Source organism: Setaria viridis, chromosome 5 (genome assembly GCF_005286985.2).
Source record: "Setaria viridis chromosome 5, Setaria_viridis_v4.0, whole genome shotgun sequence".
NCBI classification, from domain to species: Eukaryota; Viridiplantae; Streptophyta; class Magnoliopsida; order Poales; family Poaceae; genus Setaria; species Setaria viridis.
The window spans coordinates 35,731,851-35,757,337 of NC_048267.2; the positions used below are offsets into that span (position 1 = coordinate 35,731,851).

At 47.6% G+C, this 25,487-nt stretch overlaps 3 protein-coding genes, 1 non-coding gene and 1 pseudogene across 15 annotated transcripts; 2 read left to right on the top strand and 3 right to left on the bottom strand.

Annotated features, from left to right (window-relative positions):
* Positions 1–4,928: 4,928 nt before the first annotated feature.
* On the bottom strand, positions 4,929–5,063 carry LOC117859398 (small nucleolar RNA Z247). The gene has a single exon (XR_004641192.1). It is a non-coding gene; the product is annotated as a small nucleolar RNA Z247 (small nucleolar RNA).
* A 3,285-nt stretch (positions 5,064–8,348) lies between these two features.
* On the bottom strand, positions 8,349–10,717 carry LOC117857328 (probable 3-hydroxyisobutyrate dehydrogenase-like 1, mitochondrial). Its single transcript, XM_034739946.2, has 3 exons — positions 10,528–10,717; positions 10,124–10,421; positions 8,349–10,045 (listed from the first exon to the last, which is right to left on the bottom strand). The coding sequence occupies exon 3, from the start codon at positions 9,680–9,682 to the stop codon at positions 8,648–8,650; it is 1,035 nt and encodes a 344-aa protein (XP_034595837.1). The 5' UTR covers positions 9,683–10,045; positions 10,124–10,421; positions 10,528–10,717; the 3' UTR covers positions 8,349–8,647.
* A 65-nt stretch (positions 10,718–10,782) lies between these two features.
* Positions 10,783–15,057, bottom strand: LOC117857329 (phosphoribosylaminoimidazole carboxylase, chloroplastic). 11 transcript variants are annotated; one of them, XM_072293700.1, is made up of 9 exons: positions 14,252–15,053; positions 13,885–14,163; positions 13,732–13,787; positions 13,518–13,600; positions 13,311–13,422; positions 12,919–12,981; positions 12,701–12,839; positions 12,181–12,245; positions 11,029–11,516 (listed from the first exon to the last, which is right to left on the bottom strand). In XM_072293700.1, exons 3-9 carry the CDS (start codon positions 13,747–13,749, stop codon positions 11,313–11,315), a joined length of 684 nt encoding a protein of 227 aa, XP_072149801.1. In that variant the 5' UTR covers positions 13,750–13,787; positions 13,885–14,163; positions 14,252–15,053; the 3' UTR covers positions 11,029–11,312. The 11 variants fall into 11 exon arrangements, 10 of the variants coding, with proteins under 10 accessions (XP_072149803.1, XP_072149802.1, XP_034595838.1 ...); XM_072293698.1 differs by having other exon boundaries at positions 13,518–13,648; positions 14,252–15,050; XM_072293699.1 differs by having other exon boundaries at positions 13,518–13,674; positions 14,252–15,049.
* A 1,563-nt stretch (positions 15,058–16,620) lies between these two features.
* Positions 16,621–21,204, top strand: LOC117854771 (elongation factor 2). Of its 2 annotated transcripts, none has more exons than XM_034737014.2 (3): positions 16,621–16,778; positions 18,000–18,138; positions 18,547–21,204. In XM_034737014.2, the coding sequence occupies exons 2-3, from the start codon at positions 18,048–18,050 to the stop codon at positions 20,985–20,987; spliced, it is 2,532 nt and encodes an 843-aa protein (XP_034592905.1). In that variant the 5' UTR covers positions 16,621–16,778; positions 18,000–18,047; the 3' UTR covers positions 20,988–21,204. The 2 variants fall into 2 exon arrangements, with proteins under 2 accessions (XP_034592905.1, XP_034592906.1); XM_034737015.2 differs by having other exon boundaries at positions 16,638–16,778; positions 18,003–18,138.
* Positions 21,205–21,347: 143 nt separating this feature from the next.
* Positions 21,348–25,017, top strand: LOC117856495 (uncharacterized; annotated as a pseudogene).
* Positions 25,018–25,487: the final 470 nt, after the last annotated feature.

Sequence of the window (25,487 nt, forward strand, 5' to 3'; positions counted from 1 at the left end):
ATCTGGGGTCGAATCGGTGCATGGAGATGTCATACCAGACCTACAGGTGAGGAAGGCAGACGCCTGGAGCTGGAAGAAGGCACAAACATATCCAGTGCAGAAGATTCAGCAGTTGGTACAGCAGATCCAGGGGAAGGAGGCGGTCCAGGGGGAATTGGTGCAAAAGATCCAAGGACCGTCGCTGTCATAGGTACGGACGCCATAGGAGCATTTTCGGCCGCAACAGTTGTCATCGTAGGAGTGGTAGAGGGCGAATCAGCCTCGACCGGTGTAGCTGTCAGAGCAGGCGGGGCAGTAGGCGTATCCGCACCAGATTCAGCGCCCAAATCAACCTCGATGGAGGTACCAGACTCGTCTGGTAGCCCAGAACGACAAGAGGGGCAAAAAAAAGGAAGGGGCACCACCAACGGTACCAAATTTGAAGATGAAACTGCAGAAACCGGCAACAACTCATCTAGCTCGGGTAGAGCATTAGCAATGTTAGGGAAACTACGATGCATATCCCCAGTCAAGTGATACGGTAAAAGAAGAATCTCTTCACGAAGACATTTCCTGGCATTAGGGTGTAGCTCAAGAAAGGGGAAAATGTTTTCATCAAAAACAACATCACGAGAAATATAGACTCATCCAAATGAGATATCAAGGCACTTGTAGCCCTTGTGAAGTTGACTATATCCAAGAAAAGCACATCGTTTTGAATGAAATTCAAGCTTATGTTTGTTGTATGGGCGAATATTTGGCCAACACGCACACCCGAACACACGAAGAGATGAAAATTTTGGTTGCTCATCAAAAAGACATGTTAGGGGAATAGAGAAGTCAATGACTCGACTAGGAAGACGATTGATGATATAAGTCACAGTCAAGAAAGCTTCATCCTAGAATTTGAGAGGCATGGATGTATGAGCAAGGAGAGCAAGACCAACTTCGGCGATATGATGATGTTTGCACTCAGCGGAACCATTTTGTTCATGGGCATGAGGACAAAAAACATGGTGAGCAATTCCAATTTTTTGAAAGGAGTTAAGTTTTTGATATTCACCATCCCAGTCAATTTGCATTGTTTTATTTTTTTCTATTAAATTGATGTTCAACTAGTTGTTGAAAGTTGAGGAACACTTGAAACACATCAGATCGATTTTTAAGAAGAAAAATCCATGTAAATTTAATGAAATCATCAATAAAGCTTACATAGTATTGATATTGCCCGACTGACTTGGGTGCAGGACCCCATACATTCGAAAAAACTAATTGCAGTGGAAAAGAAGAAAGACTTTCTAACATAGGGTAAAGCAAGTGATGACTCTTAGCTTGTTGACAAGCATCACAAACAAACTCACTTGAGTCTTTTTTAAACGACACATTATGATCTCTAAGAATATGACTAACTATGGGAGTGGAAGGATGTCCTAGGCGATGATGCTACCGTGATGACGATGGTGTGGTAACATGCTGAACTTAAGAGGCGCAAGGTATAGGGTAGAGCCCATCTTGACATCTATCATGAAGAAGAGGGGTCTTTGTCGGGGATAGATCCCCAGTACCCGCAACGAAGTAAGAAGACGGACTCCTACTAGGATTCCTTGTAATCCTACTAGGACCATACCATGTAATCTTACTAGGATCCCTACCTTGTAACCGACTAGTAATCCCGCTCCCTAAGTATATAAAGGAAGGCAGGGGTCCCTAGATCGGTAGGCGAAGACCTCATAGAACCACAGCAGAGGACCAAATCTTCAATCAATACAATACAACCAACACACAGGACGTAATGTATTACGCGACATAAGCAGCCCAAACCTATCTAAATCGTGCATTCGAGTTCACCTTCGAGTTCCTGATCTTCGGCAAGCCTCACACATAAAACACTACCTCGGGTACCCTCTCGGTAGGTTGCTGGGTCTAAACACCGACAGCTAGCGCTCCAGGTAGGGGTGATAGTCGAGATCATCAGGCAAGCTTGAAAAACCTGTTCATCAATATCAATCTATTCAGCGCGGCGAGGTTGTTTTGTTTCGACCAATCAACAACTCGACGAGTTCCTGCGTCAATTCCAAGCCTGATTCTATTATGTTACAAAGCGGAGTCGCTGAGTTGGAGATCGAAGCGGACAAAACTACCCCATCACCAGTAATTCACCGTGGTGGTCATCGTCCGAAAAAAATCGTACCGCGTGCGGAGCAATTCCTCATAAATACCAGCTGTCGGTGTTCGCTGCTGCCATCTCCGAGTCGAATTGAACGATGTGCAAGGAGCTGGCGTTGCAATCTCAGTTAATTGCCTCCAGTTGCCAAGTTCGAAGCGGTGAAGAGATTCCGAAGGCATCAAAGCTAAGCATTAAAATCAAGAAACAGTCAACGCGGTCAACGGGTCCTGGAAGTTAAATTGGGGGGAAATTGCTACCTACACACAAAGATGTACTAGAGGAGACCTTCGATCATGCGGTAACGCCAACAATCGGCAACACCAGCTGCATCTACTCGTCGATGGCTACCTTGACTACTCGTCTCGACTAGAAATTATTCGAGGACGGACATCACACCATCGACAACTAATCGGAATCGACTTTGACTAACTTCTTCAACAACCGTCACGGCTTCATCGACAGCTGCCACGGCTTCATCGACAATCATCTACGAATTAAGCTAAGTCACTTTTTAATTATTCCATATAATTTTTTCGGCTTGTTTTCCTGGGCAACGCGCCAAGTAATTTTTTGTGTACGCCTCTCGATAAAAATTACTCTCCAAAGCTACAATTTACCAATTATTCCTGAAGCACGTTAACCAACAATCACGGGCTTGATACACCGAATTACAGAGACTATAGCCACAGGTTTTGTGGATTGAGTTCCGAAGGCTCCGCCAACAGGCTTGGTACATCGAATTTCGAAGGCTGCGGCTACGAGTTTGGTGCACTGAGTGCTGGAAGCTCGCATCAACTACACTCTAAAGAGGCACAAATCCTATGCGCGGCAACACGCGCTCTCCTCGCCAAAAAGGTAGAAAAGTCTTAACGACTACTTTACGCGCAATCGCGCAGTCTTTTTGTCGCAATGGCGACTATTTATTTTTAAATGTCTTCTCTTAGCGGTCACTAATCTCCTCAAGCAGAACATGCCTTAATTCGTGAAAGCCTCGGATGTTCTGTCGTGCCTAAATGCTAGGACGCGAGACAAAGATTTTTTGTAGTAGCAGTGTCAGTACGCGTACACGAGATAAAAATCTCACACGCAGTGGCAATGGCTAAACAGGGACTGAGAGCCTAAATGTAATAGAGTAACTACTCGAGAAAAATATGGCCGAAACAAGAGCATGACACACAACATTTACACTATATTCATCACTGAATAAATTTTAGTACTTCCAAATTTTACAAATATGCTACATAATGTATGAATTTCTTTTTTCAGATCAAGTTTCGACGATGACTCTCTAGGACGCTCAGCGTACTTATAATGGCTTTGCTAGCTCCCAGGCTGGGGGCTAAGCGCCAATTATTACTCAGAATACCGGTAGCTCCGCTAGCTCTCAAACTCGGGGGCTAAGTGCCAATAACTACTTGACATGATTTTTTCAAGATGAAAGAAGGAGATTCATGATTTTATTGACTCTCAACCTGATTCTTCGATTTAACCTAAGGCTCGGGACTACTCCACATGGAGTGCGACTTCCGCCGCCCTCCATATCACATTCCAAAGATGAAGATTACAAAATCAAGATGACAAGGGCTTGAGCACACCATAGCCTCATGGCAGTTTTGAGAAACTTTGAAGATTCAGCTAGACAAAGTACTCGAAGAGCACCAAAACTACTCGGTGAGGATCTGAAAAGTACTCAAGGCTGCTGGATTCGACTATGAAGCGCTCGGGAGGCTTGTCAGGGATAGATCCCCCGTACCTGCAAGGAAGGAAGAAGACGAACTCCTACTAAGATTTCTATGTGATCCTACTATGACCATACCATGTAATCCTACTAGGACTCCTACCTTGTAACCGACTAGTAATCCGGCCCCCTGAGTATATAAAGAAGGGCAGGGGTCCCTAGATCAGTAGGTGAAGACCTCATAGAACCACAACAGATGACCAAAATCTTCAATCAATACAATCCAACCAACACATAGGATGTAGGGTATTACGCGACATAAGCGGCCCGAACCTGTCTAAATCGTGTGTTCAAGTTCACCTTCGAGTTCCTAGTCTTCGGCGAGCCCCACGCATAAAACACTACCTGTGGTACCCCCTCGGTAGGTTGCCGAGTCTAAACATCGACGGTCTTTCGTGGCCAAATCCTTAACACAAAAGAAGGAAGGATCAAACTCAAGAAAGACATCATTATCGGTAGTAAATTGATGGACGTAAATCAGATTTTTCGTGGCAGCAGGGACATGCAGAACATTGTGAAAGGAAAAATCACAACTGGGAGTATGAAAAATAGTTTCACCAACATGATTGATGCTCATACCTTTGCTATTGGCTGCATGGATCTGCTCTTGGCCATTGTACTGCTCCCGTGCCATAAGCTGCTCAAGCGAGTTGGTAATATGATCTGTGGAGCCGGAGTCAAAGTACCAATTTGCATCAATGCCATAGGATGGAGTAGCAGCAGATGCAGACTTCGGCGTTCCTGCCTTCATTGGTTTCTGGTCCCCATCACGAGGAGGAACATAGCGCTTATTGAAATGATACCAGCACTCATGAACGGTATGGCCAAACATTTCACAAAGTTGGCAGATTGGCCCCTCATCAGAGTCGGAGGAGTTGGACAGCCCCATATTGCGACCATGAAAAGGATTAGGACCCCCACGACCAGATCCTCCAGTGCGACCATTGCCTCGTCCACGAGCAGGAGGACGACCGCGGCCACGGAACATAGTATTTGCAGATGAGTAGAACCGGCCCTCATCAGCACGCTGTTGATTCAGTCTTGCTTCAAAGGATAATAAGTCAGCATAAAGATCACTAAGGCTGATAGAATCTTTAGTAGACTTTGAGGAAACAAAGGGATTGAATCTGAGTTCAATCCATTGAGGATATATTCGATGAGATTATCATCATCAATGGTCTTGCCCCGGCTGCTGCCATCTCATTAGCAAGGGCCTTCATCTTGATATAATAAGCAGATGCCGAGGAATCACCTTTCTTCTCCCTAGCTAATTGGAACGGATCTGCAGAATCTTGGCACGAGATTGCGACGAGAACACCTGATTAATCGCCGACCAGACTTGAGCTGCATGTTCCAATGAGGAAACTTGGACAAAGACTTCCTTGGTCATTGAGGACAAGAGATATGCAAGAAGTTGCTGATCATTAGAGATCCAAGAGACATACGCAGGGTTATCAACTTCTTCGGTAGACTTGTCCAGTTTTTTCCACACGAAGTATCGCCAGAGGTTGAGCAATGGATCCATCTAGGAAGCCAATGAGGCGTGACCCACGAATTGCGGGTAGAACTTGTGCTCACCACACAAGGAAATTGTCACGGGTAAGCTTCTCCGAGACATGGATGTGGAACATTGTTGAAGCCGCCATCGAGCTTGAAGATGACATGATCGTTGTCGACGGAAAAAAAATGAGTACTCTCAACTAGATGCACTCTTGATGGAGGAGGTGGCTCTTATACCATGTAGCATTGTATGGAACGGCTTACCCATAGGGGCGCCGGTATTGTTCATTATATAGGCCAAGGAAAGTCCTAGCCATGATAGGATACAAGAAGCTCTCCATGTAGGAGACGTGTACATGATAGATACACCAAGAAGGACTCTAAGTCCGTATCCTATACAATTAAGTCTACAGTATGCACATAGCGTTTCCAATTTTTTCTCACCATGTATAATTAACAAATGCTTACATGCAGAAGATAGTAAACACGCTCGAAGCTAGATGGCCAGCTAATTTCATTGCTCATGTTTTATGGATCTTTAATATTAATTGTTGGCAACTTCATCCAGTAGTCCAAGATTACTACGGAATTTGTGTTCGGCAAGATGGTCGAAGGTGAGAACACCCTCAAGCAAGGCTCGTTCGCGCATAAGGATTTAGTCAGGTTCATACCCCCGAGTAGGTGAGCTTCACCGACAAAGCAAGGTTGAGCTCCAGGCTCGTGGTGACATAACAAACTGGAGTTTATGATTAGGATATAGTGCGTTGGGAGTGTTAGGAAATTAAGCAACATCTGTGTTCAATCGTCACTTTATTTTTGTGATACGAACAATGCACTCAGTAAAAAAGCAATGGTGAGATGTGTCTTATTTGTTCATCTTTTAGCATGTGAAGATGAGGTTTGGGTGATTCTATCATCGTGTGAATTGCCTTAGCTCTCCTTGTTCTTTACGTAGATGAGTGATTGCTCTCTCTTCTGAAATAGAAGGGGCTATAGATGATTGTTATAGTTGGAAGAGTCAATAGAGAGGGATGTAAATACAAAAGAGAAAGTGAAGTGAAAAATGTTTATTGTGATTTGACCATTGTCATTTACACATACAAATATAAATATGTAGAATTATGGGGTCCATGGCCGTATTGACACAGTCGAACGAGTTTAGTGACCACGATTTACACTTCTATGAGTATAATGGCCAAAGTGAAATATAGAGACAAGTACAATGGTCATGTATGCATTTTACTCTAATGAAATCAAGGAAGGATTCTGTTGTGGCTGGTTTCCAGTGGGCATATGAAGAAGGTGCACTGGTTGAAGAGAACATGCGCGGCATTTGCTTTGGGGTATTTGATGTTGTTCTCCATTCGGATGCTATTCATAGAGGCGGAGGACACATTATTCCGACAGCCAGGAGGGTCATTTATGCTTCTCAGCTCACTGTCAAGCCAAGGCTTCTTGAGCCTGTGTACTTGGTGGAGATTTAATTCCCAGAGGAGAGGGCATGTGATTGAGGAGATTCAGAAGCCTGAGACTCCACTGTACAACATTAAGGCTTACCTCCCTGTTATTGAGTCCTTTGGTTGCACAAGCTCCCTAAGGGCTGCAACCTCTGGCCAGGCATTCCCTAGTGTCTTTCACCACTGGGAAATGCTGTCTGCTGATCCTCTGGAACCTGGTACACAGACAACTAATCTTGTCTTGGACATCTACAGGAGGAAGGGTATGAAGGAACAGATCACACTTCTCTCTGAATATGTAATATTTGATCATGTGTACTTATAGCCTGTATTTCTTATGGTTTTCACATAAATTATTATATCACCATATGCTACTTGGTGATATTGTATCTATCATGATATAATGATATTTTGAAGGTATTTCTGTGGACAATTATTCTCTTTTGCTTAATATAATTCTGTTCATCCTTGTTTGAATATGCTGTTTTTTCTATGTTCTGCCAGGCCACCTATTACATGGTGGTTAAATTCTTCCCCTCACTGACAATCTCTCCTGACCTGTGCTATGCTATATATGCTTACTGGATGCCCACAACATTTGATAGCAGTTTTTGCTATATATGCAGTTCTATATCGTCTCATCGTCTGGATTCTTGTATTTGGTTCCCATTTGCAGTTACTTTTTCTTATCTGACTGCTTTGGATTGATTCTGCTTTTATTCAATGTTCCTTTTTGTTTTTTTAGAATTAAAGGTACTCAGCCCCTATCCATCTGCATTAGCATCAACACAAGGTTAAACGCCGTTTCACAGTTCTTACAACGCGCCACCCTTGCCAAACTCAAAATACAAGTACTCGCACAGTACTCCAACAACCAATGTTCCTTTTTGTGTGTCTCTGTGTTCTTTCCATTCCGTTTATGCTACATAGGTTTACATCTTTACATGGAACACTTGTGGTGAAGCAATAATCCACAAACCATTACAAGGTTATAGCATCGACAGTGCTTTTGTCCACAGTGCCCTCTGCTCCTCCTCCTCCTCCTCTTGAGAAGGTCAGACGGTGACATGGTGTTAGTTGACTACCATTGCATGATGTTGGTTCTGGTTCTCATCAATCATGTAATACTAACTACATGAGATCCACAACCGCCGGTGCAAGCTTTCGACCTTCAAGAATAAAGATCCTCGGGACTACAACAGCAATATGATTCGGTAAATGTCCATTAACGAAATCATACTTTGTCGTCTGCTGATAGCATTTTATTATCTGGATGTTTATCTGAATTGGACTCTTAACCGATTTTTGCTAGATGCTCTTTAGCTCACATGATGCATCAACAGAAGAACCAGGGCATCGGTGAGGACTAAGGAAAGGACAGAGGAGGCTTACAAATTAGTGCTTCAATAGCACATTTCATCAGCAGCATCAAACAGTCGAGGTACATGATATGATAATAAAGCAAGGATTCAGCAACCTCAGGGTGAGTACCATGAAACTGCAACCATGCTGAATGTAGACTATATATCTGGTATTTTCATTACCATAGGTCCATAGCTGAACAAGTAAGCTAAGCGAGGCAACACCTCATTGTTTGCAGAATCTTATTTGAACTCGTACCCGCTGTAAACAAGTAAGCTGAGCAAGCATCCAAGCCGCACAAGTTCTTGCACAGTTGCAAAGTACACAAGTGACAAGTGAAAAATGTAAAACTCAGGCCACCAAGATCCACCTCAAGCTGCATACTTGCATCAAGCAAAGCTTCCCACGAGCGACAAGTTCACCAGAGCTGAAGCCGCGAGCTTTTCACTCAGGCTTCTTCTCGAGGCTGGTGTTGTTCAGCCGCTCGATGGCCAGTATCAGCGCCTGTGTACCGAGCCCGCCCTCGCCGTGCGCCATCAGCGACACGTACAGCTGTTGCGCGAGCGCGAGCCCCGGCAGCGACAGCCCCATGGCCTGGCATTCCGACAGGCAGATGCCGAGGTCCTTGACGAAGTGCCGGACGTAGAAGCCAGCCGCCATGTCCCGCTCCAGGATCCGCTTCCCGTACAGCTCCAGCGACTTGGACCCCGCGGCGCCGGTGGAGATGGCCTCCAGCCACTTGGCCACGTCCAGCCCGGCCTTGTGCGCGTACACCATGCCCTCCACGAGTCCCACCATGGTGGACGCGATGGCGATCTGGTTGCCCAGCTTCGCGCGCTGCCCCGCGCCGGGCCCGCCCATGTACAGCGCGTTCCCCATGAGCTTGAAGAGCGGCGCCAGGCGGGCGACGACGGCGGCGTCCCCGCCCGCGAAGATGGAGAGCGTGGCGTTGCGGGCCCCGCGGTCGCCGCCGGAGACGGGGGCGTCGACGGCCGAGCAGCCGCCGGCGGCAGCGGCCGCGGCTATCTCGGCGGCGAGGGTGGGGTCGGAGGTGGTCATGTCGACGAGGACACCGCCCGGGGCGAGGCCGGCGAGGGCGCCCGCGGACGGATCGAGGGCGGTGGAGCGGACGTCGGAGGGGAAGCCAACCATGAGGAAGATGACATCGGCAGCCGCGGCGGCCGCGCGTGGGCTGTCCGCGAGGCTGGCGCCGTGGGAGACGAGGCCCTGAGCCTTGGAGGCCGTGCGGTTGAAGACGGTGAGCGCGTAGCCGGCGGAGAGGAGGTGGCCGGCCATGGACTGGCCCATGACGCCCGTCCCCACCCAGGCCACGCGGGTGGTGTCCGGAGAGATCGGACAATCCGAGACGTTCGCTCCCGTGGCTGACGACGACATAGCTGCTGCAGCGGCGGCGGCGGTAGCGGCAAGCGGGAAGGGCGGACGGCGGTGAGTGAGGGAACGGGAGATGCCGGCGAGCATTTGGGGGCGGAGTAGCTGCCTGATATGCCCGTTCCTATGCAGGTAAATTGTCGCAAATGCCCTCTGGTGTCGCGTTGCAGTAGCCGATAAGGCGATAAGGCGTCCAAGCGTAAGGTGACCCTTGGATATGGGCTAGGTCCATTCAACCCAAACAGCAGCTCTATTCCTGGGCCGAATGGTAGCCCAAGAGGCCGACAGTGAGCTCACGGGTGACGAACCGGGATTCCAATGCAGCTTACATGTTCTCAGCTTATTATTCTCTTGTTACATTTGAGGAATTCACAGAACCAGAAAACAAGCCAGGCTAAGAATTGATAGATATCTCCTTTGCTATGTCCGAAGGCCTCGTCCACTCAAAACAACCTATACCCATAAATCAATGTGTTAGTAACTCAACCAATATTTTTCCACACAAGTGCAAGAGTTGTGCACGTGGAATACCTGCAGTTTCAGAGGTGGACCCGTTGGATCTACAAATAAAGAACGATCATCTGGAGGGAACTCTTGATTAGTAAAGTTTCTCTCTCCTTTAGCAACAAGAGCATCCCTGACAGCCCTTTCAACAGACAGCCTACGCTGGTTGACTTCGTCTTGTGTTTCAAACCGGAGCAAAGGAGTCAATGTCAACAGCTACAGCATCATGTACCGGCCGTTTCCTACCACTTGAGTACCGCCCATCCCATTCGACATCCCCTTGATCATATAGCTCGTAAGCCTCTTCACTTTCCCAATCATCCACCTAGATGAAACAGTAAATTAGGAAATCACATTCAGTTTCATATTCCCTCCCAATTCAGGACATCACAAAACACTGAAAGTACATAAGTTCTAGGTAAAATCAATACCCTTGCAGAATAGCTTCCATGCCAAGCATCACCAGCTCCAAGGTCAAAAAAGCCATGCTCGACAGGTGAAATGGCTGTATGCAATGCAGCAACCTCATCTTCACTGAGGCATCTTCCCCATAGAAAAGCATCCATGATCTGCATCTTTGAGTCTGAACCTTCACTATCTGACCTACCAAAGGCATCTAAGTCTATGGGTGGCCGAGCACCAACCCAATATGTTCCAGGAAACGATAAGCAGCCTTCTTCAAACACAAGCAATCGTTTCGCAGACTTGTATACCACTGGGTTGACAAGAACAATTTCCTCTCCTCCCCCTTCATTATAGCTGGATTGAATACCACAAGCTGCACATTCACTCCCACTTGTGGTGCTGAGAGACCAATGCCATCAGTCCTGTACGAAAAACAACTATTTAATGAACCAGTATAGGTCCTAATAAGTTTGGCATAGTTCTATCTCGGAAAAGCAGGCATGCCTATAGTGGATATTTTGCTCACATTTGAAACATGCCTATTGCCTAGTGCAATCGGCTTTTATTTCATCAAGCTTGTACAAATCTAAGAACTACAAAAACGAATTCAACACTTCTTCACACAAACAAATCCCACCTCAACAAAACAGGTCACAAGAAGGATTTCATGAAAATAAACACTAACTAAAGTCAACTATTGCATGTATGCAACCATGCTAGGCACACATATTTCTTTAAAACAGCAACACGTCGAATCGGTGCCTATTAGCATGATACCCTCTTGCACATTCCGTTGTCAGCTTGGATGTTCCTAATGGGTAGGCTGAACTGCGTGTGGGCATAGGTGCAGAAGGTGGTAATATGCGTGGTGATTTCGGACTTGTGAGCCAGGGGAAAAGTCCAACGGAAGTGCGTAAAGCTCAGGATCTCTTGACGCCAGCATCCTAACTGCCAGCAAACCTGCATTTTCAGCACTCCCAATAGCAACAGTCGCAACAGGAATACCTTTTGGCATCTGTGGAAGTGGAAATAATATCAACAATCAACTTCATCCATAATAAATAAGTGGTGAAAAATAGAGGACAACCATGTACAAAGATGGTGACAAAACCAATCATTCCATAGAACTAAATAATTAATAGTAAATTAACTAAAAGTTGTGATTCATTTATCTGGGAGCTCTGGTATGCTGTTATTAGCAAAAAAACATGCGAACACCCTTAGGTGGTTATCATTCAAGTAGCGATGAATGTCATTTGCGCTAGTGAGGCCCTGGTGAGCACCTAACTGCACAATGTCAAACATCACTCGCTAAACACTGCAATAAAAGTAAATGGTGCTGTTCGTATGAAGTCTACAAAAGAAAGTATCAGGCTTGAAAACTTTAATGCCTATAATTATGAGGTTAAGTCCAACCAGACAAGCATGTTTCAGAATGCAACAGCCAACATTCTATGCTTGCATCCAAACACAAAATTTGGGGCGGTGTTGTGAAATGAGAAATGAGAAACTAAAACCCCCAATGATCTGCTCTTAGGAAAAAATCAGGCAATAAGAAATGCAAACAAAAAGAATCTGAACGTATAAGAGTGGGCGCTGAAAAACAGCTACAATTATCAAATCTCTACGGCATTTACTTCAATTTGAATCTTAAATGAAAGAACTGTTAGCACACTAACTTGCACAATAGATAGGAGGGAATCAAGTCCAAGAAGTGACTGAGTCTTGATGGGTACTCTGAATACTGGAAGAGAAGTCAATGAGTCTTGATGGGTAAACAGTTTAATCCAAATAAGAAGTGCAGTTTTAAGAATCCAAAGAAGAAACCTAAATAAAATACTTGTCTACTTAGGGCCTGTTTGGCGATAAGTGTTAAAGTTTAACACCCATCACATCGGATGTTTGATGCTAATTAGGAGTATTAAACATAGATTAATTATAAAACTAATTGTACAGATGGAGTGTAATTCGTAAGACGAATCTATTAAGCCTAATTAGTCCATGATTTGACAATGTGGTGCTACAGTAACCATTTGCTAATGATGGATTAATTAGGCTTAATAGATTCGTCTCGCGAATTAGCAAAGGGGTCTGCAATTAGTTTTATAATTAGCTCATATTTAGTTCTCCTAATTAGCATCCGAACATCCGATGTGACACTGTTAAAGTTTAACACCTCGTATCCAAACACCCCCTTACAAGCAACAACAGAAGATAGCTCCTCTTTGTTTTGGGCAACAGCATTGCCTCGACCATCATATGCTAACCTCTTGCTTTTTACCATTAGAGGATAGCCAAACCTTTCCCCTGCTTCCTCTATACTGTGTAAAGTATCTACCTGCAAATCAAAACTATGAAATTATCTAGTGACAGTCGCAACTCCAATAATATTAACTGGTTAGGAGTTTGTGCATTACTTCCATGAAGTCAGGCAAAGGGATCCCAAATTTTGAGAAATGATTTTTCTGCCTGTATCTGTCCTGCAATTGAGTGTCAGTGCACAAGAACTATCAGTAAATCAAACTGCATGTTCAGATAATGAAGTTGTTGAAAAGGGTATTCCAGGAGAAATAATCTACTGAACAAGAACTGAACTTACAACTAAACAAAGTATACAACTGATTCTGCAGGTTCAAGAGATTGAACCATAGATAATTTGCAAGAGAAGCATATCAAAAATCAGTTGAATGTGCAGCTGCAATTAGATCTTTCATCCCCGGTGAGCTAGATGCAGCACTTCATGAATTTGCGTTTAAATTTCAAAGCAGTAAAAATGAACAGATGGTTGGCACAAGCAGGAAAAGTTTGCCTGAATAATCATTATCGTGGAGGCTTTAGGCTCGCAGTCGACACCCTGTTTTTCTAGCTTCTCAAGTGTGACGGCATCAACATGTTCAATCTCCACTATTAGGACCCCACACCTATCAGAATTAAAAAGGATGAAATCACACCAGACCACCAACATTGCATAGATACGACCTCCAAACAAGCGCAATAGGATTGCAAATTCACCTACCTCTTGGCAAACTCCCGGACCGTGTCACCGTCGTTGAAGCTCCCCACGACGTGCTCGTGGCAAACAGAGCTGGCCGGGCAGTCCTGAAGGGGGTCCAGGATGACAATCATAATCCCCATCTGGCTCGCGGCCTGGCAGAGCATCTTCCCCAGCTGGCCTGAGAATTCCCCTAGTGAACGGAGGAATTTTGGAGGAGGAGGCGGTGGCGGCTTACCTGTGGCGAAGTCGTCATCCTCGGCTGGCGGGGTGGCGGCGGTGGAGGAGCTTAAGCTGCGGTGGAGGATCATCGATGGTCGCAGGGTCTTCAGGCATGTGGTGTGTGTGTATCACGGATCGGAACGCGCGAGGAACACCTTGGAGAACAAACCTGCTGTGACGACTCGCTGGCCGGGGCGGACGACAAAACGGACGAGTTGAAGGCGGCGGGGGTGTCCAGGAAGCTGGGCGTGGTCGGGTTCTGCTACGGCGGCGGCCGCCTCGTGGAGGCGCTAGCGCGCGACGCCGAGGGCTGCTTCAGCATGGGGATCTGCTTCTACGGTTCCCGGATGGACGCGTCACTGGGCGACCGGATCGCGGTGCCCATGCTGTTCGTGTGCGGCAATGGCGACCCGCTGTGCCCCGAGGAGACGGTGTGAGAGCTGGACTTCTGTTTATATTAGATCAGAAAATACCAAATCAAAGAACTTCTTGATGAGTACGAATCAAGTTCGAGGTCTTGTTGGTTACGACAGTACCTTGGGGGGAGCGCGGTGATGTCGGCGTCGTGGAGGTGAAACTTAGCGGCGCAGAACCAGCGATCCCTGTCAAGCCGCTGTTCGTGTCCGCTTCTTTCGCTCACTGGTAACCGCCTGCGAACAGCCAGCCATGGCTGTCGCAAGGCTGGTGGCGGCGACTCCATTCCCCGTGGCCGCGTCGCGGATCCGGGCGGCCGCGTCCCGCGTGGCGCCGCGGCTGGCGTTCGCGCCCCTCGCGGTGCGCGGGGCCGCGCGCGCGCGTGGCGGCGGACGACGATGAGGACACGCCGGCGGCGGCACCGGCGGCGAGGAGAAGGTGGACGTCGGTGAAGCGGACACGGAGGCGGAGGCCGCGCAGCTGGCAATGGCGGCGCGCGCGGCGCTGAAGCAGTCGGAGCGGCGGACGTACCTGGTGGCGGCCCACCGCTCCGAGCACGGAGGCGGAGGCCATGCGGCTGGCGATGGCGGCGCGCGCGGCGCGGAAGCAGTCGAGCGGCGGATGTACCTGGTGGCGGCCCACCGCTCCGAGCCGTCGGGGGTGCTGGTGGTGATCGACGCGGCAGAGCCGGCACGGAGCGAGGCGAGGCAGAGGACCAGGGGAAGCAGAGCAAGCGGGCAGCAAGGCCTGTCCATGTCGAAGATCCGGGCGTGGTCTGCGCCAAGCGAGTGCGCATCGTCGCACTGTGGAGTCGTCGCACTGTGGCCGAGGGTTCCACGAGAGGAAAACGGTGACGTTGCGATTGGGAGACAAAGCCGATGGTGGTGCGACTGCAAGACGAAGGAACGCACGGAAGAGATACGGAGACACGGACGGATGGATGCCTCCAGGGACTTTTTAGAAAAAAATGACATGTGCTCTACACAGAACTGCGGGTTGATTATCAAAAACTTGAAGGGGTTTTTCATAAAATTACCACGACGGTTGAAGGATTGAAAGAAACATCCCTCTTTAATATTAGGTATAGATAGATATAGATATAGATATAGATATAGATATAGATATAGATTTGGATGCAGCGGTTAAAATTTAGCACATGTCGCACCAGATGTTTGATACTAATTAGAAGTATTAAATATAATCTAATTAGAAAACTAATTATATAGATGAAGTCTAATTTGCGAGACGAATCTATTAAGTCTAATTAGTCCATGATTTGATAATATGGTGCTACGGTAGCCATTTGCTAATGATGATTTAATTAGGCTTAATAGATTCGTCTCGCGAATTAGACTCCGTTTATACAATTAGTTTTGTAATTAGCTTATATTTAGTCCTCCTAATTAGCATCCGAACATCCGATGTGACCCTGCTAAAATTTAGCGGCTCCTATCCAAACAGTCCCTTAGTAAGTCCGGACTAAAGTTTCGATCACATCGAATATTTAGATACTAATTAATTACAAAATCAATTGCATGGATGAAAGCTAATTTGCGAGACGAATCTATTAAGCCTAATTAGTTCGTGATTTGACAATGCGATGCTACATTAAACATGTGATAAGCATGAATTAATTAGGCTTAATAAATTCGTCTCGCGAATTAGCCACCATCTGTGTAATTAGTTTTATAATTAACTCATGTTTAGTTCTCCTAATTAGCCTCCGAAGATTCGATGTAACATGGACTGGACTTTACCTCAATGATCCAAACACCCCCTTAGTTCGCTTCCGATGTTGAAGATTTGTACGGTAAAATTGGTCCGTTGGATGCACCTCCACAACCTTACCCTAATCTCCACTGCCACCTGTGGCTCCTCCTTGTCGGCGCTGCTTCCTATCCTCGCAGCGCCGCTGCTGGGTGTTCCACGACCACCGCGCCCTGTAGTGTCGTCGTCGCACGCAGTCACACACAATCCCAAGCGCAGCCGTCCCATGCCGTCGTGCTGCTATCCACGGCCACTGCACCCTGTTGTGCCGTCGCTTGCCGTGCTTGTTGCCCCGCGTGCTGCCACCGCTCGCCGCGCCGATGTCCGCAGCCCTGCGCAACTGTGCCTCTGCGCCTGTCACCCCACGTGTTGCCGCCGCGCGTCGAGAGATGCTCCGCGCCTACATGCTCGGGAGAAGATGCTCCGCGCCTACCTGCTCTGGAGAAGGGAGACAAAAATATTGATGTGTGTAACGTGTACGTAGAAATGTTGAATGCATTATTTTCAAATGTTGAAATATAGTATATAAAATGTTGAATGTAGTATCACTCTACAAAATGTCAAACTATGTTTGAAAAATGTTGAAAATAGTAATTTTAAATGTTGATCTAACTTTTAGGTATTGTTGAATCTAAAATAATACTTCTATTTGCGTCTAAACGGGCTTTAAAGCCACGGAACTTATCCAGCTTCCACAAGTGAGCCCCCGTGACGAACGGCCCAGAAGCCGCCCGCCACGCAGCCGGCTCGACTAAACCGGATCGCCAGGTGCGTCAACTCCGCCGCTATAAATACCCTCAGAGGGCGGCCGCTAGGGTTTTAGTGCTTCTCTCCCGGCGGCGCCTCCACATCTCGTCTCTCAGATCGGGAGGCGAAACCCAGGTGACTGACCTCATCCTCTTTCCCCCACCCTCCGTCTCTGGTTGCTATAGCTAAGTTCATCCATGCGATGTCCTGCTAGCTGATTAGTATTTCTACTAGTGGAGTTCGAGTCGTTTTGGTTCCATTCAGTAGTGCTTGTGTTGATTGGATTGAATCGGAGGACTCGAAGTGGTTTGCTGCTCGAATCGCAAGTTTGTTGGGCTAATCTCGATGCAATTTATGTCAATTCGTTGTTTTAGTGGTCCTTGGCAGTTCTCTCTGTGACAGGTCCGTCCGATCTGTAGAGATGCGGTGGAATCCTGGTTTACTCAAAACGGTTCTAGATTCCTCTGTTCTTCCCTTATTTTTTGTTTACGTTAGGAGCCTATGAAGTGGATATGCTCGGATCCTTTTCTGAAACTCATCTGTTTACTCAGATCTGCTGGTAGCTCACAGTTCCAGGGTAGTTACGTTGATGGTCTAGTTTTGGTAGTTTCATGTTCTATTTCTGTCCATTTTTGTGATGTTCAGTATGTTAAAATACTATCTGTGCTTCTGAATATCTTGTTATATGAATTCATTGGACAAACTATGCATTCCTTTTGGCATCTTAAATATTTTCCTGAAGGTTAGAATCGACTTCGAAATGTTTGTCTAAATTAATCTTCTGGTGTTTCCCTATGCCAGTCTGTTAATATGTCTGTATTATAGTGTTTTGTTTGAAGTGGTAATGTACATGGTGCACCCTGCAGTTTTTCATGTCTAATATTGGATCTTCTTGTTTGCTGTATGTATTAAGGATTAGTTTCACTTCTAATAGCTTACTGCTGATGCTTTCTTGTTTGTGTAATATGCTGTGTAATCATGTTGACCCTGAGGTTTGTAAGAATTCCTCTTATTTGATTATTGCATGGATTAGTGTCCTGAAGGATATGGCTCCTTTGTACAATTAAGATAATTCACTTTTTTTTTCTCAACTTTTATATGCTTACTAGCCCATTAGGTTGTGTAAACATTAGAGTGCTTTAGCCTGGTAAAGATGAGTTAAGCATTTTAAATAAATTTTTGGATTTGGTTGATATCATCCTTAACACCTGCATTTAAACAATTTGTCTCTTTTGATCCTGACTATTACAGTGGGTGTTACTTTCTTTAGTCATTCTGTGGTATCAAAGTTTCTGGTGTAGTTGTGTAATTATGGTTTTGGTTGGATTCTTACTAGTATTTTCTACCTTTAAACAGCAGGAAATTATATACATATTTGTAGTGTGATCTTCATAAGAAGTCAAGATGGTGAAGTTCACAGCGGAAGAGCTCCGTGCCATCATGGACAAAAAGAACAACATTCGTAATATGTCCGTTATTGCTCATGTGGACCACGGTATGTTAAGAACAGTGTTTAATTAAATGTTATGCATACCTGTTCCATTTTTCAGGCTTTTCAATTTTAGCAATTGTTTTTTTTTTCAGTATTAAATCTCTGAATTGTTCTTGCCAGTGAATGCGATTCATGCTGCGTTAGCTATCACAGACCTATTTTACATATGTAGAAATATTCATTTCATGTTGGAAATAGGCTTATTGTTCTTTTGTAATTAATGTATTGGTTTATCTCTAGATATTGCAGTGTATAGTATCTGTTTACTATGTGTTTTATATTGGGATGTATTGTTGTCTTTGTTAACTTGTGAGAGGTTGTCTATCCCTAATGTTGTACTATTCTTGATGCATCTTCGGACTGACTTTTAAGTTCCACACTATAGTCTTACATCTCATTAATTCTTTGCAGGCAAGTCTACCCTTACAGATTCCCTTGTGGCAGCTGCTGGGATTATTGCCCAGGAAGTTGCTGGTGATGTCCGCATGACTGATACACGTGCAGATGAAGCAGAGCGTGGTATTACAATCAAATCCACCGGTATTTCTCTGTACTATGAGATGACTGATGAGTCACTGAAGAGTTACAAGGGTGAGAGAGATGGTAACCAGTACTTGATCAACCTTATCGACTCACCTGGGCACGTTGATTTTTCTTCGGAAGTCACAGCTGCCCTTCGTATCACCGATGGTGCTCTAGTGGTGGTTGACTGTATTGAAGGTGTCTGTGTGCAAACTGAAACTGTGCTCCGCCAGGCTCTTGGTGAGAGGATTAGGCCAGTGCTTACTGTGAACAAGATGGACAGGTGTTTCCTTGAGCTTCAGGTTGAGGGTGAGGAAGCCTACCAGACTTTCTCCCGTGTCATTGAGAATGCCAATGTCATTATGGCAACATATGAAGATAAGCTCCTTGGTGATGTCCAAGTCTACCCGGAGAAGGGAACTGTTGCTTTCTCTGCTGGTCTGCACGGCTGGGCCTTTACCCTCACCAACTTTGCCAAGATGTATGCTTCGAAGTTTGGAGTTGATGAAACTAAGATGATGGAGAGGCTCTGGGGTGAGAACTTCTTTGACCCAGCCACAAAGAAGTGGACCACCAAGAACACAGGCTCTGCTACCTGCAAGAGAGGATTTGTTCAGTTCTGCTATGAGCCAATCAAGCAAATCATTAACACCTGCATGAATGACCAGAAGGATAAGTTGTGGCCCATGCTTCAAAAGCTTAATGTTACCATGAAGTCTGATGAGAAGGAATTGGTTGGCAAGGCTTTGATGAAGCGTGTTATGCAAACTTGGCTTCCAGCTAGTACTGCACTGCTTGAGATGATGATATTCCACCTTCCTTCCCCATCAAAGGCACAAAAGTATCGTGTGGAGAACTTGTACGAGGGACCCCTTGATGATATCTATGCTACTGCTATCAGGAACTGTGATCCGGAGGGTCCTCTTATGCTGTATGTTTCTAAGATGATTCCAGCATCTGACAAGGGCAGGTTCTTCGCCTTTGGTCGTGTCTTCTCTGGGAAGGTTGCTACTGGTATGAAGGTTAGGATCATGGGTCCCAACTATGTCCCTGGCCAGAAGAAGGATCTGTACGTCAAGAGTGTCCAGCGTACTGTTATCTGGATGGGAAAGAAACAAGAGTCTGTTGAGGATGTTCCTTGTGGTAACACTGTTGCTATGGTTGGTCTGGATCAGTTCATCACGAAGAATGCTACACTCACCAATGAGAAGGAGGTTGATGCATGCCCAATCAGAGCAATGAAGTTCTCTGTCTCCCCTGTTGTGCGCGTTGCTGTTCAGTGCAAGGTTGCCTCTGACCTACCCAAGCTCGTTGAAGGTTTGAAGCGTCTGGCAAAGTCTGATCCTATGGTCCTCTGTACAATTGAAGAATCTGGTGAGCATATTATTGCTGGAGCTGGTGAGCTTCACCTTGAGATTTGCCTGAAGGATCTGCAGGAAGACTTCATGGGTGGTGCTGAAATTATTGTTTCTCCTCCTGTTGTCTCTTTCCGTGAAACTGTTCTTGAGAAATCCTGCCGAACAGTCATGAGCAAGTCCCCCAACAAGCACAACCGTCTTTACATGGAAGCCCGTCCCTTGGAAGAGGGTCTCCCTGAGGCTATTGATGAGGGCCGCATTGGTCCACGTGATGATCCCAAGGTTCGCTCCAAGATCCTCTCTGAGGAGTTTGGTTGGGACAAGGATCTTGCCAAGAAGATTTGGTGCTTTGGACCTGAGACCACTGGCCCGAACATGGTTGTTGATATGTGTAAGGGAGTGCAGTACCTCAATGAAATCAAGGATTCTGTTGTGGCTGGCTTCCAGTGGGCCTCAAAGGAGGGTGCACTGGCTGAGGAGAACATGCGTGGCATCTGCTTTGAGGTCTGTGATGTTGTTCTTCATGCTGATGCAATTCACAGGGGTGGTGGCCAGGTCATTCCAACTGCCAGGAGGGTTATTTATGCTTCTCAGCTCACTGCCAAGCCAAGGCTGCTCGAGCCAGTTTACCTTGTGGAGATCCAGGCCCCAGAAAATGCACTTGGTGGTATCTATGGTGTTCTGAACCAGAAGAGAGGGCACGTGTTTGAGGAGATGCAGAGGCCTGGTACCCCGCTCTACAACATCAAGGCTTACCTCCCTGTCATCGAGTCCTTTGGGTTCTCCAGCCAACTGAGGGCTGCAACCTCTGGCCAGGCGTTCCCTCAGTGTGTGTTTGACCACTGGGACATGATGGGCTCTGATCCTCTGGAGGCCGGCTCCCAGGCTGCTCAGCTGGTGTTGGATATCCGCAAGAGGAAGGGTCTCAAGGAGCAGATGACCCCTCTTTCTGAGTTTGAGGACAAGCTCTAAATTTTGGTGGTTTGTGCTGCTGTTACCCATGCTGGTTTCATGGCCAATTCGTCTACTGTAACTGGAACTACTTTCATGTTTCATTTCCTTTAGTTGTCAGATGCATCTGTTTTTGAACATCATTGGCCATATGGCATTGTGCTGCTAAGACTGTATTTTGTTATCCGGTTGTGATGTAACAGATGAAATAGAGTTCATATCTGTGGTTTAAGTGGTAGTATTTGCGGTATAATGCTTGTTTCTACTGCCTTCTGAAAGCCTTTCTTTTGCCTAACGGTAGAGCGGATTAACTAAGGGTGTTGTATCATTTGATTCATTTGATCCTTCATCAAGGATGAAGCCATCTCCTCATGGGAACACATTATTCTACTATTAGAAGCGAAGATGTAACAAATTAGTTGAAAGAGGAGCGTTGAAAGAGGAGCGAACCATACTTTACTATATGGTAAGTAGCAAATTAGTTACAAGTAGCAAATTAGTTGAACTTTAGGATCATGCACGTTGAACCTTGTTATCTAGGATCATCCATGGATCATGCACGTTGAACCTTGCTAACTAGGATCATGCACGTTGACCCTTGTTATCTAGGATCATCCATGGATCATACACGTTGAACTTTGCTATCTAGGATTATCCATGTATGCATCATGTAGTGCATCTGTGCATGCAATATTCTGTTATCTAGGATCATCCATGGATCATACACGTTGAACTTTGCTATCTAGGATTATCCATGTATACATCATGTAGTGCATCTGTGCATGCAATATTCTGCCCTTAGCTTGGTTTTACTGCCGATAGCTATATAGTGCATTTAAATGCTTTTCTTTTGCCCACAGCCCCAGAGGTAGAGAGGACTAACTGTTTCTGTTGCTTTTTTTTTTTACGGTCTACGGGAGAGAGTGTGTGTGTGTGTTGGGGGTGGGAGCGCCCCCACCTGATTTTCATTTCATTGAGGGTCTGTTTCAGGCCAAACGCTGTGTAGATCAAAAGGAGATAGAGAGAGGCAGTGTACATCTGGTTTTGTGATTGTTTTACATCGAAGCAAAGACAGTGCACCAGGAGTCGGTTATCACGCGATCCTCTATGCGAAACCGCTCGCGCCAAAGTCGGGCTTCGTCTCGGCATGCCGACCAGAAGCGTTGTTGAGATGGAGCGCAGCGCTGGAACACTGGGTCATTCCGGTGCTTCCATAACACCCACGGCAGAAGGAGTTTTTTCTTGCTTTGCCTTTAGCTTGGCTTTAATCCTGTTAGCTATGCCTATGTAGAGCATTTGGTCCTTCGAATTTTAAATCGATGTTGATTTTGATTGCATGCCGTCATTTTGGGTTGGTTCCAACTATGTTTTTAATATCAGTCGTTCTGAAGGTTACTCTGTTGACACTTGATTGCATAACCGTTTGCTAGTTTTGCGTGCATCCGCGTGCTGGTTCGTCTCATCAAGAACTAGCCGTTGCTCAAAACTCTGGCTTTCAGGCATGGCCGCAACAGCCTGGAGGATGTGTTGCTGTTCTGTAGCTGTAGTGTGCGTCTGTGCTAGTGGATGCAGGGAGCCAGCGACCTAAAAGGAATCGTGTATTAGTGGATGCAGGACATCGGCCGTGGCGGCCTGGGGGAGACGACCACGCTCGACATGAACGGCAGTAAGTTCAATGGCACGATCCCGGCGTCGCTTACCGGCCTATGGAGCCTCCAGTATCTAGATGTGAGCGGCAACCGCTTCACCGGCACCATCCCAGCGTTGCTATCTGGACTCCGGAACCTCCAGCTTCTCGGCCTGAATGACAACCTCTTCACCGGCACCATCCCGGCGGACCTCGGCGAGCTGGCGAGCCTTCACATGCTGTATCTGGCAAACAACCAGTTCGATGCAGGCCAGCTGCCGTCGTCGTTCAAGAACCTGACCAACCTGGTCAGCCTCTGGGCGTCGCAGTGCAACCTCGTCGGAGAGTTCCCGAACTTTCTTTGGAGCCTGAAGGAGCTGCAACTATTGAATCTGTACACGAACAACCTCACCGGCAACTTGGTGGTTGATGGCCTTGTTGCGAGGAACTTGACAGTAATCGACGTCTCGGAGAACAAGATCACTGGAGTTATCCCGAGTGTTTGGGAGCTTGGAGAACCTCAGAGACTTGAACTTCTTCATGAACAACTTCTCCAGCGAGATACCAGCCAGCATCGGCCGGTTGCCCTCACTGACGAGGTTGAGGCTCCACACCAACATGCTTAACGGCACGCTCCCACCGGAGCTCGGAAAGCAATCGCCGGGCTTGAATTATGTTGAGGTTGATTACAATGAGCTCACCGCCGAGATCCCGGAAGGGCTGTGCACTGGAGACAACCTCCAGCACCTCACCGCCAAGAGCAACCAATTGAACGGCTCCATCCCAGCAGGCCTTGCCAACTGCGCCACTCTTGGAACCCTGTCGCTGGACAACAACCAACTCTCTGGCGACGTACCAGAGGCTCTGTGGACGGCGACGAAGCTTTACCAGAGGCTCTTCCGGCCACGGTGCATCTCAACCTTTCGACGATACTCATAGGGAACAACCAATTTGGTGGCAACATTCCGGCTGCACTAGCTGCGCTCCAGGTGTTCACCGCCGAGAACAACCGGTTTTCTGGTGCGATACCGGCGAGTCTTGGCGACGGCATGCCGCTGCTGCAAAGACTGAACTTATCCGGTAACCAACTGTCCGACGGGATCCCCAGAAGCGTTGCTAAGCTAAGCCAGCTGACGGAAATGGACCTGAGCAGGAATCAGCTCACCGGAGGCATACCGGTAGAGCTCGGCGCCATGCCGGTGTTAAGTGTCCTTAACCTGTCGTCGAACAAGCTCTCCGGCAACGTGCCGCAGGCGCTTGCGAAGCCGACACTCACCGCCCTAACCTGTCCTCGAACCATCAGACCGGCCAGGTCCCGGCCGGGTTCGCCACCGCGGTCTACGACACCAGCTTCCTCAACAACCCCGGCCTCTGCACCGCCGCTTGGGGACCTGGCTACCTCACGGGCGTACGCTCCTGCGCCGGTGGATCACAAGACGGCGGTTCCTCCGGAGGCGTGTCGCACGCCCTGCGCAGGGGAACCTCGCCGTGGCGTTCGCCTTCTTCGTCGTCCGCGACATCAAGAAACGGCGGCGCGTCGCGGAGCAAGACAACTGGAAGATCACGCCTTTCGTCAAAGATCTGGGATTCGGTGAGGCACCCATACTCCGGGGGCTGACGGAGGAGAACCTCGTCGGGCGCGGGGGATCGGGGCGCGTGTACCGCGTCGCCTACACCAACCGGCTTAACGGCCGAGCCGGCGCGGTGGCCGTAAAGCAAATACGGACCGCCGGGAAGCTCGACCAGAAGCTGGAACGCGAATTCGCGTCAGAGGCTGGCATCATCGGCAACCTCCGGCACAACAACATCGTCAAGCTCTTGTGTTGCCGCTCCAGCGCCGAGTCCAAGCTCCTCGTGTACGACTATGGACAACGGCATCCTGGACAGGTGGCTCCACGGCGACGCCCTCGTCGCCGGCGGGCGCCCCATGGCGAGGGCGCGGTCCGCGCGGCGCGAGCCGCTGGACTGGCCGGCGAGGCTCAGGGTGGCCGTCGACGCCGCGCAGGGGCTGTGCTACATGCACCACGAGTACGAGCCGCCCATCGTCCACCGCGACGTCAAGACGAGCAACATCCTGCTGGACTCGGAGTTCCGGGCCAAGATCGCCGACTTCGGGCTGGCCACAGGATGCTGCTGCAGGCCGGGGCGCCGGAAACGATGTCCGCCGTCGCTGGCTCGTTCGGCTACATGGCTCCTGGTAAGGATTCGAACTTGCTGCTTTCAGTGAATTTCTGTCCCATTTCTACAAATGCCACGTGTTCTCGTGTTGCCGGACCTTAGATTGGGCCTTTTGATGCTTATCTGCAGAGTGTGCTTACACCAAGAAGGTGAACGAGAAGGTAGACAGCTTCGGTGTCATTCTCCTGGAGCTCACCACCGGAAAGGAGGCCAACAACGGCGGCGAGCACGGCTGCCTGGCGGACTGGGCACGGCGCCACTACCAATCAGGAGGGAGCATCGCCGACGCCACAGACAAGAGCATCAGATACGACGGGTACTCTGACGAGATCCAGGTTGTCTTCAGGCTCGGCGTGCTCTGCACCGCCGATATGCCGTCGTCGCGGCCAACCATGAACGACGTGCTGCAGATCTTGGTCAAGTGCAGCGAGCAGACGTACCACAAGGGCAAGACGGAGCGTGGCCCAGAGTATGAGGTGGCTCTTCTACCCAAACGCGGCAGTCGCCGGAAACAGCTTTCAAACGGCTCGGGGATTTACATCGAAGAGAAGATGACAGCATTGTCTGAAGAAAGGAACTGACCACTGCATATGCCAGTAAGCAGCTTGTGACATCGTCAGTGAACTGCTTGCTATAGTGATACTTCACATTTTAGCAGAGTACAGCGGAGAATTATGCCTCTAATCTTTTTTTTTCTGAGGAGCTAAGTATCTTTA

Bases quoted from the DNA above. Each gene is read 5' to 3' on its own strand.
- LOC117857328 (XM_034739946.2), bottom strand. From the start codon at position 9,682: ATGCTCGCCGGCATCTCCCGTTCCCTCACTCACCGCCGTCCGCCCTTC.
- LOC117857329 (XM_072293694.1), bottom strand. From the start codon at position 13,804: ATGATCCTCCACCGCAGCTTAAGCTCCTCCACCGCCGCCACCCCGCCA. The intron at 13,423-13,517 runs GTAGGTGAATTT...TAATTCTGATAG, and splicing joins GTCCGGGAGTTTGCCAAGAG to GTGTGGGGTCCTAATAGTGG. The intron at 12,246-12,700 runs GTAAGGGGGTGT...CTTCTCTTCCAG, and splicing joins GCTATCTTCTGTTGTTGCTT to TATTCAGAGTACCCATCAAG.
- LOC117854771 (XM_034737014.2), top strand. From the start codon at position 18,048: ATGGTGAAGTTCACAGCGGAAGAGCTCCGTGCCATCATGGACAAAAAG. The intron at 18,139-18,546 runs GTATGTTAAGAA...AATTCTTTGCAG, and splicing joins TATTGCTCATGTGGACCACG to GCAAGTCTACCCTTACAGAT.